The 12304-nt window shown below is 52.3% G+C and overlaps 1 protein-coding gene and 1 pseudogene across 1 annotated transcript; one reads left to right on the top strand and one right to left on the bottom strand.

Moving 5' to 3' along the window:
• Nucleotides 1-2634: 2634 nt before the first annotated feature.
• Nucleotides 2635-3823, bottom strand: LOC108531971 (TAR DNA-binding protein 43 pseudogene; annotated as a pseudogene).
• Nucleotides 3824-4171: 348 nt separating this feature from the next.
• LOC108531970 (uncharacterized) lies at nt 4172-10851 on the top strand. The gene is made up of 4 exons (XM_017875654.1): nt 4172-4253; nt 4478-4504; nt 8190-8304; nt 9355-10851. The coding sequence occupies exons 1-4, from the start codon at nt 4172-4174 to the stop codon at nt 9449-9451; spliced, it is 321 nt and encodes a 106-aa protein (XP_017731143.1). The 3' UTR covers nt 9452-10851.
• Nucleotides 10852-12304: the final 1453 nt, after the last annotated feature.

The raw sequence follows: 12304 nt of genomic DNA, 5'->3' as shown, positions 1-12304 counted from the left end.
TCAAAGCCCCTCTCCAGGCGACCGGCTCCTCTCTATCCTCCTGTCCACTCAATGACTGCACTTAGATGTCAGATGGGCTCACACCACCACCAAAACAACAGATCCTCAGCCATCACCACTTCTTGGCACCCCATGGATTGAGCAAAAAAATCTAGACGTCACCCTCAAGTTCACCCTCTTCCTGCCATCCCACTTCCAATCAGTCAAGCCCATGAGCGCTACTTCTTTTTCTATTTTTATTTATTATTATTATTATCATTTGAGACGGAGCCTCACTCTGTCGCCCAGGCTGGAGTGCAGTGGCGAGATCTCGGCTCACTGCAACCTCCGCCTCCTGGGTTCAAGCGTTTCTCCTGCCTCAGCCTCCCAAGTAGCTGGCACTACAGGTGCCCGCCACCAAGCCCAGCTAATTTTTTGTATTTTTAATAGACACGGGGTTTCACCGTGTTAGACAGGATGGTCGCGATCTCCTGACTTCGTGATCTGCCCGCTTCGGCCTCCCAAAGTGCTGGGATTACAGGCGTGAGCCACCGCGCCCGGCTGAGCTCTACTTCTAAGCCCTGCCTCCACGTGTCGTCTTTGCCACCGACCGAGTCCAAGGCAGCCGCCTTTCTAACCTGGGCCTCCGCAGCAGGCCTCCGACTCCCCTCCCACTCCACGGCCGTCCTGACTGCGACCTTCAAGACTCTGCCCGGCTCAGCACCGCCGTCCCCCCGGGGCTCCTCCCTTCCAGCCCTCCCTACGCTCTGCTCGGAACTCAGGCCTCTCCAAGTGACCCGAGAGCCAGGACTCGGACGGTCTCGATCAGCCCGCGCGCCCAGCCCTTGAGCCTTTCCGGGACTGCCCTGAGAGGGCGCTGGGGAATCCCCGAGCCCCCTGGAGTCAGGTTCGGGGCGGGGCGCCATGCGCTCGGAGGCGCTCGGAACAGCCAAGGCCTTGACCACGCCCCCCTCCAGCCCCGCCCCGCCAGAGGCGAGCAGCGGGGCCTCATGGGAGGTGTAGTTCCAACTCCTCTACTTAGTGTTTCGTTTTTTGTTTTATAATTTAAATCAGTTTTATTTAAGAATTTCCAACAATGGCAATTCTTACAAAAAGCATCCAAGCACAGGACACAGAACTGCAGCAAACAGCATTCTTATGGGTAGCTAACAGACGTTAGAAGTTCCACCCTTCTTTGAGACACCAGAGCTCACTGGTGAACTCTGCTTCCAAGTCCTCCTGCAAAGCACACCACAAGCTCAGTCCATATTCTCAGCCCATCAGTTTCAGTTCATATTTCCACACTTACATGTCAGTAACAGAAGAGAACACACACCATACAGCATTCACAGCAGTTGACAAAGAGGTAGAGGGAGTATAAGTATCGTTTCACTTAACACATTCAAATAATGTGGGTTATCTAAGAACAAAAACTCACTTAAAGTCTTCCAACAGATATGGATGTCCTTTGAATGCAAAAAACATTTGTACATTGTTTGCTATCATTGCTGTCTGCACACTGTCACCAAAGCCACAGGATTGAGAGACACATCTCTCCAAGTTAAAAAATATCCATTAGGCACCACCAAGTCTCTGCACGCGCTCTCTCCTTTTCTCGCTCATACTAGCCTTTCATGCCTGGGCACCACCATCAATCTCACACAAGGTTTCAAAAGTTCAAACAGCCTTCTGGTTCCATATCATAGCCTTGCGTTCATAGCGTTGATACGACTCCATGAAATAAAGAGTAGCGGATAAAAATGGGCCACCCACCGTCAAAGACGCGGCCTGTGATGCTGATGACAAATTCTTGAATGAGAAAGTATGTAGACAGAAATATTCCTGGCCGGGCGCGGTGGCTCATGCCTGTAATCCCAGCACTTTGGGAGGCCGAGGCGGGCGGATCACGAGGTCAGGAGATCGAAACCACCCAGGCTAACATGGTGAAATCCTGTCTCTCCAAAAAGAAAAAAAAAAAAAAAAAGCTGGGCGTGGTGGCGGGCGCCTGTAGTCCCAGCCACTCGTGAGGCTGAGGCAGGACAACGGGGTGAACCCGGGAGGCGGAGCTTGCAGTGAGCCAAGATGGCACCACAGCACTCCAGCCTGGGCGACAGAGCAAGACTCCCTCTCGAAAAAAAAAAGTATTCCTATGGCACAATATTTACAACACTACTTTCCTTGAAGTGCTTCTTCTATAAACTTTTGAAATGAGATGAACTGCAGAGATTAAATGAAGGCTTCATATTGTACTTTTGTATTTGAGGGGAGACAAGTGTTAAAAACAAAGCGAAAGAAGCAAACGCTGTGACACCATGATCTCCTAAAAGGAGATTTTCTTAAGGAAAAAAATCCATATGATGGGGTTCAAATTAAAACAAGGGGTTAAAGAATGTAGTTCTAATCCATGGTTTCCATTTTGAACATGCAAAGAATTCCACATTGACAAGGTCCAGGGATAAAAATATTACAGGAGAAACCTTTTACCTACCAATTGTAGTGTGTTGGTTTACCAATCAGGCAAACCAGCAGTTTCACTTTCCAGCCACTCACTATTTCAACCTTTCATGTAACAGGACTTATAAAATCCTTTACTGTTCCTTTTTCTAAAGAAAATGTCAAAATACTGCTGAATATACTCCGCACTGAACAAACCAATTTTGAAAATTCATAGCACATATGTATTTTACAATATGCTTACCATGAGTTTAGAAAAATTTGAATTCCAACCATTCTATACCAACCAGCCATAACCCCACTGTCTACATTCCCCAGCCGGAAGACTTAGAATCCATGCTTGAGCCAAAGCCTCCATTAAAACCACTGCCCGACCCTGCATTTGATGCTGATCCCCAGCCAATTGCTGCACCAAAATTAGAACCACTGTAAGAGTTATTTCCAGAACCGAACGCCTGGTTTGGCTCCCTCTGCATGTTGCCTTGGCTTTAGTTCTTACCTGATGGGCCTGACTGGTTCTGCTGACTGGCTAACATGCCCATCATACACCAACTACTCTGTAGCGCTGCCTGGGCGGCAGCAACCATGACTGAATTAATGCTGAATGCACCAAAGTTTATCCCACCACCCGTATTACTACCTTGATTGTTTCCCAAACCAGCTCCACCCCTTCTACTATTACCAAATGCGCCCTGATTCCCAAAGCCACCTGGATTACAACCAAATCTTCCACTTCTTTCTATTGCTATTGTGCTTAGGTTCGGCATTGGATATATATGAACGCTGATTCCTTTAATCATCAAGTCCTCTCCACAAAGAGACTGCGCCATCTGACCATCTGCAAATGTAACAAAGGCAAAGGCCCTGAACGGCTCGGGGATGAAGACATCCATCACATCCTCGTACTGAGAGAAGAACTCCCGCAGCTCATCCTCAGTCATGTCCTCTGTACAGCACCCCACAAACACTTTCCTGCTTCTCAAAGGCTCGTCTTGGCTTTGTTGCACCATAAGAGCTTCTCCAAAGGTACTGCAATACTCTTTCAGTTGTTCCCCACGGGAGACCCGACACTGTTAAGCCCGATGTTTTCTGGACTGCTCTTTTCACTTTCACTGCCCATGAAGCATCTGTCTCATCCATTTTTCTTTTGTTATCTTTCGGATAGTTGACAACATACACCAGAGTTCCCCAGCCAGCGTCGGGGGCAGGCAGAATTCCTTCCACCAGCCGTCCAGCTCTCATACATTGAGACACTGGATTCCTGTAGCGAAGCCCACACGGCCCTGGAAACGGCTGTAACCGTGGACAGCAGCACCGTCCCATCGTCTTGGGATGGTATTTCAATGGGCTCATCGTTCTCATCTTCGGTTACCTGAATATATTCAGACATCTTTTACTTTTCCTCTAGGCCGCTGCTGGGAAGCCCGACAGGGACACCGAGGCAGCGACGGACCCAAGGGCCAGTTTTTTGTTTTTTGTTTTTAAGAGGCCACCGCAGGCCGAGGCAGGACTACAACTCCCAGAGGCCTTCGCGGCCCGGAGGCCACGCCCCTTGGTCGCGAGCTCTGAGCCCTTTGCGGCATTTGACACTCGACATCCTCGAGCTTCTTAAAACACTTGCCTAAGGGTGAGAAACTGCATCCAACGGTGCCCGAGGGAGTCGCGCTGCCGGATAAGCAGCTCTGCGGTGGCAGAGGCTGGGCTGCGGTCTCTCCGACATCGCGGGACAGAGGAAGAGATGAAGGCCCTGCAGCCCCCGCCGCCCGATTTACGCTTGAGGAAGCGAAGGCGAGAGAGGTCGTCTGCGGGGCCAGCCCAGGGCCGCCGGGGGGCCCAGCCCTAGAGAGCGGGGCCCGGGCTGCGGGGACCGGCGGCCTGAACGGCGGAGTGTTGAAAGCTCCCCCGGAATAGGAAGTGCAGCGGAAATCAACGACTGAGGTCAAGGAAGGAGGGGACGCTTGAGACCGTGGAGGGGAAGCAGGTTTCTCCAGAAGGGAACCCGGGCCTCCGCTTTGCTCAGCGTTCCCCTTGCGAATGTGCTGAGCACCTGTTGTGTGCTGGGGGTACAGAGGTGAGACTCACAGGGCCCCTGCATTATCTTTAAGATCAGCAAGACCCCGCAGAGAACCCAATCCAGTGCACACTGCCCACAGGTAGACAGTCGCATTCCTTGATAGACGGTAGCCAGGGAAGCCTAGGTCTTACTAGATCATTGTCAGTACTTGGATTTGAATGTATCTGGGAGGAGGAGGGTTAAGGTTTAAGCTATGGCTCAGAAGCCCCTCAGCTCTTCATGGAATCTCCCAGGCTTTCACTCTTACATCCTCATGGAAAAATATTGCCCTCCCTGGGAAACCATGCGTTCTGTCCACACCTGCTCTGTTCCCATGTCGCTGTACTGTCTATTGACCTGTCAATGGAGAATGACACTTGGGGTACCATCCTCTCTCTTCCAGATCTTGCCCTACCTTAGCCTTGAAAATATATTAAATGCGCCCTTAGACGTCAGGAACCATCCCTTAAACCTTGCTATTCCTCTCTGTTGAACCTGTTCCAACCTCCATCTTATCCACTTAATCCTGGGGAACTTGTCCTCACACCCCGTTGAGGTTTCCTACTTATTGTCCTACTGTTTTCTCACACTCGTTTTTTTTGTTTGTTTGTTTGTTTGTTTGTTTGTTTTTTTGAGATAGAGTCTCGCTCTGTCGCCCAGGCTGGAGTGCTGTGGCACAATCTTGGCTCACTGCAGCCTCCACTTCCTGGGTTCACGCCATTCTCCTGCCTCAGCCTCCTGAGTAGCTGGGACTACAGGCACCCGCCACCACGCCCAGCTAATGTTTTGTATTCTTTAGTAGAGACGGGGTTTCACTGTGTTAGCCAGGATGGTCTCTATCTCCTGACCTTGTAATCCGCCCACCTCGACCTCCCAAAATACTGGGATTACAGGAGTGAGCCACTGCGCCCGGCCACTCGTTTCTTAAAATCAGTCTTCATTCTCATTTTCTTCACTTCCTCACCACCTGTTTGTGCCTAACGAAATTTCAGTATGGCTACGTTTCCTGCCATTCTGCTACAGAAAACTTCTGCCAGAGTCTCCAATGAACTCCTGATTGCTGAGTAGACTCTTCAATTCTCTCACCCGAACTATGCAGCGTTTGATACTCAACATCCTCGTGCTTCTTAAAACATTGTTCTTGCCAGGGTGTGGTGGCTCACACCTGTAATCCCAGCACTTTGGGAGGCTGAGTTAGGCAGATCGCTTGAGCCCAGGAGTTCAAGACTAGCCTGGGCAACATAGTGAGATTCCATCTCTACCAAAAATACCAAAAATTAGCCAGACATGGTGGCCCGCACCTGTAGTCCCAGCCACTCAAGAGGCTGAGGTGGGAGTATCACTGGAGCCGGGGAAGTCAAGGCTGCAGTGAACTGAGATCACGCCACTGCACTGCGGCCTGGACAATGGGAGCGAGACCTTATCTCAAAAAATTGTTCTCTGTCTAGTTTTCTTGCTCTTCTTGTTCCACCATTCCTTCTCAGGTTCTGGCAGTGGCTCTTCACAACTGCATATTAAATATTGTCTTTTTTTTTTTTTTTTTTTGAGACAGGTTCTCACTCTGTCTCAGGCTGGAGGCTGGAGTGCAGTGGTACGATCATGGCTCACTGCAGCCTCGACCTCCCAGGTTCAAGTGATGCTCCCACCTCAGCCTCCTGAGCAGCTGGGACTATAGGCGCCCACCACCATGCCTGGCTGATTTGTGTATTTTTTGTGGAGAGAGATTTTTGTAGTGTTGCCCAGGCTGGTCTAGCAACCCACCTGCCTCACTCTCCCAAAGTGCTGGGGTTATAGGCATGAGCCGCCGCACCTGGCAAATATTGTCTTCTTAAATATTGTGCCCCACATTGCTTTGCTTGGCCCTCTTCTCTAGCTTCTAGGCTGTAATCTGTATGATCTCCATGGCTTCGCTTGCTGTGCCACCAGCTGCAAAGTCTATTTCCGGCCCAGCCCTCTCTGGAGCTCTCACAGAGTTTATCCAAATGCCCCTGGCTGTCACCTCTCAGGAATCCCACAGGCTCTGCAACAAGTTCAAATGTGAACTCAGCTTTCCAACAAAACTTGCGCCTCCTTTCACGTTCTGGATCCTTGAGAGCAACCAGGTCATCAGTCCCTCAGGCTGGAAACCAGACAGTCCATGGAGACACCTCCTTGGAGCCCTGCCTGGGCAACCTTAACCTCCCAGGTTCCAGGGGACACTGGAGCCCTGCAGGTGGTGTCCAGGAACTGGCAATCCTACCTCTTCAGCAGGTTGAATGAATAAGTGGATGAATCTTACACCTTGTCCCTTTCCCACTGTCCGGCTCCTGCATTTTTAGTTCAGGTTCGTGTCTCTCACCTGGAGAATGGCAGTGGTCATTAAGAAAACCCCTACCTGAAGGTCACACCCTGAGCTTCAGTCCTTTCAAAAGCCCAACACTGCAGATTCTCAAAGAAGAGCAGACCTGGTCCTCAGAACTTACTGACTTTGCCTCCACACCCCCTCTGCCACCTTCTGTTTCTATGCCCTTGCCAGATACTTGGCTGTTGCTGCATGACCAAAGCCGCTGCTCTGCCTCCTGCATGCCTCCAGGTTTGGCTCAGATAGACTGTCTGCGTGAAGCCTTTCCTGGTCACCCCGGTTTTATGCAGTTTCCAAGGCTTCTTTTATTTGCCTGACGGCATAGTCCAGATAATGTTTGCTTGTTCATTCCACAGTTGTTAACTGGACACCTGCTCTTTGTCAGGCATTCTTCTAGTTGCTGGAGACAGACAGCCCTTCTTCTCAAGTTTATGCTGTTGTGGGCAGATACACTGTTGGGTTGTTGTTTGTCTTTTTTTTTTTTTTTTTGAGACAGAGTTTGTACTTTGTTGTCCAGGCTGGAGTGCAGTGGCACGATCTCAGCTCACTGCAACCTCTGCCTCCTGGGTTCAAGTAATTCTCCTGCCTCGCCCTCCCAAGTAGCTGGGATTACAGGCACCCACCACCACACCCAACTAATTTTTGTATTTTTAATAGAGACAAGGCTTCACCATGTTGGCCAGGCTGGCCTCGAACTCCTGACCTCAGGCGATCCACCTACCTCAGCCTCCCGAAGTGCTGGGATTACAGGCGTGAGCCACCAGGCCCAGCCTGTTGTCTCTTGATCTTGAATACGCAGTCTCTGTCTCATCTGTATTCCTGCCTCATATTTTCTCTCTCCTGCCTCTATTTTCTCTCCCTCCCTCTTTATCTCTTAAACCTTTGTGTCTTCATCTCCATCATGGGAATGGCAGTAGTAGCTACTTGTTTTGAGGGTTGAATGAAATAGTGTGGAAGGTCCCTTTCTCAGTACCTACTGTTGGCTGGAATTCCCTTTCTCTTTGTTTCCACCTCATTCTCTTTGCGTTTTCATCCTCCCCTGCCTTCATATCCTTCCCTTCCCATCTCACCAGCTCTCCCTTCCTCTCTCCTCTCTTCCCTGTCTCTCTGCTTTTCTGTTTCTTTCATTCTTTCATCCCCACTTCTGTCTCTTCCTCCAGCCCACCTTTGCTGGGCTTTCCCTGCCTCTGCCTTGCCTTCCTTGTCTTTCTCTAGCCTCCCTCTGCCTCTACCTCCCTCTCAGACAAGAGCAGGTGACTCCCCTGATGCTTCCTGCCCCTTCCCTGGCAGTGGGTGTGGAGGGGGTGACTGTCCAGCTTCTGCAGGGCCAGCGACTTCCTCCACCTTGTTCCCTCCCTGCAGGGTCTGAGCACCTCCTTCACACAGGCAGAACCCTGGCTCCCATGTTCACCATGCTGAGAGAGACCTTCAGGGGACAGCAGGAGGCCAGCCGGGAAATGGGCCCCCACTTGTCCAGGTGAGTGCTGTGGGGAGTCAGGCCAGCCCTGTGGAGAAGGCCACTGGAGAGGGGGGAACCAGATGCTGTCTTTCCTGTTAAAAAGGGCTACCCAGTCCATGTAGCTGAGGACCAGCACCAGGCAGGATCTTTCATGGGACTTTGGGCTTTGTTAGAGGGCCACAGGCTTGTTTAGGGAGGTGGGGACAGAGTCAGGAGGAGAAGTGCCACCTGCCCTGGGAGCGCACATGGCATGGAACATAATAGCCCTGGGGGGGCCCTGAACCCAGCCCTAGTTTTCTAGTTAAGGATCAAGTGAGAACCCCCAGACCTCGAGCGCCTCTGAGGAGCCTGGCTGCTGGCTGGTTCCCGTCCAGAAGTCCCTGCAGACCCTGTCCTCTGGTTTTGCCTTGCCTAAGACCCAGTCTGCACCAAGGCTGAGTCCCTGGACTTCTGGAGAGAGAGGGCTGTCCCTTTGTGCCCTACAAGTGCAGACAGTGTGTGGGTGCCTCCCCTGGCCCTGGACAGGTTCTGTGGCACCGGCAGCATGCGGGAAGGCGAGAGGAGGCACACCTTGCCCTCGGGAAGCTGAGAACAGATCCCTGGGGGCAACCTGTGCCCCTGTAACCAGGAGGAGTCTCAATAGGAAATTTTAGCTGCTCCTGGTGGAGCAGGGCCTCTGCCTTAAGGAGAGTGGAATTTCAGAGGGACAGACATTTCCTGACCATTCGTGTATAGGAAACAAGGCAATGAGAGAACAATGAACAGGGCATGGGATCTGAGAAAAAGGTGAGATGACCTCTGACAGGCAGGCTTCTGAAGGAAGGCTTCCTGGAGGAGGTGGCATGTGAGCCCCGCAGGACAGGGAGAGGTTGGAGGATGAGACAGAGGAGGGGGGTTTGCCTTTCAGACGCCAGGCGCCACCATGCTCCCCATCTTGACTTGGGAATTTCCCAGTGACTGGGCAGGAGTGAAGCGCAGGGGCTGTGTTGGTGCGTGGGGTCTGCCCTGGGGCGCGTGCTGCCTCCGCTGGCTTCACTCCGTTTCCCTCTCTCCCCTTCTTACCATCAGAGGCAGAGCCCGCGCATGCCCGACCTCGCTCCTCGCGGCTCCCTGGGCAGCAGCTCCCTGGCAGTTGGAACTGGAAGGCTTCTCAGAGTCCTCGTAGCCCCACCGCCCTCCCCACTCTCGGGGGTGGGCATTGGGGGGACAGAGCCAGGGCAGGGAGGAAGACAGGGCCCGGCTCACCCCACAGCTCAGCCCATGAGGGTGCGCAGAGCAGGGCTGGCAGGAGAGGGCCACTCCACACCCAGCCCTGTTGAAGAAAAAGAACAGAAACAGGGAACAGAAAGTTGTCAGTTGCTGTGTAACAATTTGCCCCGCAGCTTAGCCCCTTCAGACAAATGTAGCTGCACAGTGTCTGTGGGTCAGACATCCGGGCCCGGTGAATTAGCCTCTCCCTCAAGGTCCCTCGCGAGGCCTCCGTCAGGACCCCGCCGGACTGTGAGTGGACTGCAGGCTCCGGGCGGGGAGGCTCCGCGTCTCTGCTGGCCCCGCGGCTGTGGGCAGGATTCAGTTTCTCACGGGCTATTAGAGTGAGGGCCTCGATCTTTTCTGCTTTGTGGCTGGAGGCCTCACTCAGTTCTCTGCTGCACGGACCTTTCCTTGGCACAGCTCCCGCATAGCTCAGCAAGCCGTAAAGGCAGGCTCCTGCAGCCAAAGGGAGTTCCCCCCCTTTTCTGCTGTGTTCTGTTTGTGTGGGTTCAGCCCAGGGGAGGAGGTTCCACAGGACAGACACCAGGAGTTGGGGGCGTTGAGGGCCATCTCCCAGGCTGCCCACCACAGCCCCCACGTGGCCGCCTGTGTCTGTGTTCTTGCCACTGTCCCTACCCTCCGGGAGTGGGTCTGGTCTCATCAGGGAGGGCGGCGCTCTCTTCACTCTCTCCTTACTCTGGTGTTTCACTGTGATTTTAAAAACTGAAACTGGAATTGTTACCCCTTGACATAGCTGCATCCTGCGTGGGCCTCTGCGACGCCCCTCCTTCTCTTAAGCCTTTCCAAGCGGTCTGACCATTTTTAAGTCCCATTTCCTGAATGACACAGAGCATCTTAAGCTTCTGAGTGACTTGTGTTTTCCTGAGAGACAGAGGGGACCCCCAATCTGTTTCCAGAGGCCCTGATGGTGTCGTCTTGGGAGTGGAGGAACCTGAGGGAAAGTCCCGGGGGCGAGTCAGGGGAGAGCTCTGCCCTGGCGCCCTTGCACATATCCATATGGGCCACAGCTGCACCCTGCTCTCAGCAGAGCACCTCGCCATGCTCCTGGGCACAGCCGGGCCCTCTCGCCTCCCTGCGGCTCCTAATGCCTCCCAGGCTCTGCTGAGGTCACCTTGGGCACTTAGCGTGGCTGCAGCTCTTTGCGGCCCGGTGTCCTGTCATCCATGTGGCAGTCATGTGGTCACTTTTGGTCACTTTTCGGCATTGCCCTGCACAAGGTCCATGGGGACTGGGCACCTCCGGCCATTCTTTCTTTGGTTGTCTGTGCAAATAATAAACCAAATCTGAGAAGGTCTTCAATGTCTTTACCGGCAAATCCGTCAGCCTCGGCCTTGCCTTGTGCTTGACAGAGTGGAGGGAAAAGGAGGACAGACTCGGTGGGGGGCAGGGGTGGGTGAGGAAGGCCCGGGCCAGGCCCTCCGCTGTTTTGAGGATGCTCCGTGTCTCCCTTCACCCAGTGCCACATTCTGCTCTCTGCCCTTTCTTGCCACAACTTGACCCATCCCCCGAAGGCTTGGCTACTTCTCCCTCAGGATACTGTATTTTACCCCAGCCGCCCCACCTGGAGAGCCTCCAAGGAGTGGCAGGAGCTCCTCCGGGACGTGCCAGCATCTGAAGCACAGGAGCAGAGGCCTAGACCTCCTTTCGCCCCCAACACCTGGCGACAGACATTTACCGGCTCACAGCAGCGATGAACGAATTTTATATTGCACATCTGAATATATACCCACCACCTGAGTGTACTATTCACATGTTACCAGACTTTGTCACATCTAGTTAATCCTCCCTGCATTGATCCATTTTATTTTTTATGCATTTCCAAGTAAATTATAGACCTCGGGCGGCTTTCCCTAACACTCCAGTGCGCACATCATTAGAATCCATTTGCCACCGGGTTTTCCTTCAGATGGAAAGCTCGGCGTTCAGTGCGATGCCCTGCTCACGGGTGAGCACCTGCCGAGTTTTGACAAGTGTGTGCTGTTTGTGCCTCAGACCCTTCTCAAGGTCCTGAGCATGACCATCAGAAGGTTCCCTCACATACCTTCCAACCAGTACCCTCCTGTGCAGGAGAGTGATGCTGGAGCCTGAGGCAAAAGGAAAAAATGTGTTTTTTGTGTATGTGGTTTTCTTTCTTTCTTTTGAGATGGAGTTTCGCTCTTGTTGCCCAGACCGGAGTGCAATGGCGCAATCTCAGCTCGCTGCAACCTCTGCCTCCTGGGCTCAAGCGATTCTCCTGCCTCAGTCTCCCAAGTAGCTGGGATTACAGGCGTCCACCACCACATCTGGCTAATTTTTTATATTTAGTAGAGACAGGGTTTCACCATGTTGGTCAGGCTGGTCTCAAACTCCTGACATTAGGTGACCCACCTGCCTTTGGCCTCCCAAAGTGCCGGGTGGGATTACAGGCGTAAGCCACTGCACCTGGTCGAAAAATGTGTTTTTTAATGTTAATTTTTTTTCCACAATGTTTCAGTAAGTGGGAAAAAAAAAAAGGAAAATGTGTATATTAAAACTCAAAATATTTTAAGTTTCAATATTTTACTTATACAAAAACAGTAAGTTTACTCTCCTTACGTAAACGGAAACAAACTCATGAATATTTCTTTTTTTTTTGAGACGGAGTCTCGCTCTGTCTCCCAGGCTGGAGTGCGGTGGCGCGATCTCCACTCACTGCAAGCTCCGCCTCCCGGGTTCACGCCATTCTCCTGCCTCAGCCTCCCGTGTAGCTGGGACTACAGGCACCCGC

Source organism: Rhinopithecus bieti, unplaced genomic scaffold, assembly GCF_001698545.2.
Source record: "Rhinopithecus bieti isolate Rb0 unplaced genomic scaffold, ASM169854v2 scaffold_7884, whole genome shotgun sequence".
Taxonomy (NCBI): Eukaryota; Metazoa; Chordata; class Mammalia; order Primates; family Cercopithecidae; genus Rhinopithecus; species Rhinopithecus bieti.
Note: the sequence above shows the minus strand (reverse complement) of the source record. Positions and strands in the feature narration are given on the sequence as shown.

Coding starts and splice junctions, on each gene's coding strand:
- LOC108531970 (XM_017875654.1), top strand. CDS start 4,172: ATGAAGGCCCTGCAGCCCCCGCCGCCCGATTTACGCTTGAGGAAGCGA. Junction 4,254..4,477: donor GTCTGCGGGGCCAGCCCAGG/GCCGCCGGGGGG, acceptor GAATGTGCTGAG/CACCTGTTGTGTGCTGGGGG. Junction 8,305..9,354: donor ATGGGCCCCCACTTGTCCAG/GTGAGTGCTGTG, acceptor TCTTACCATCAG/AGGCAGAGCCCGCGCATGCC.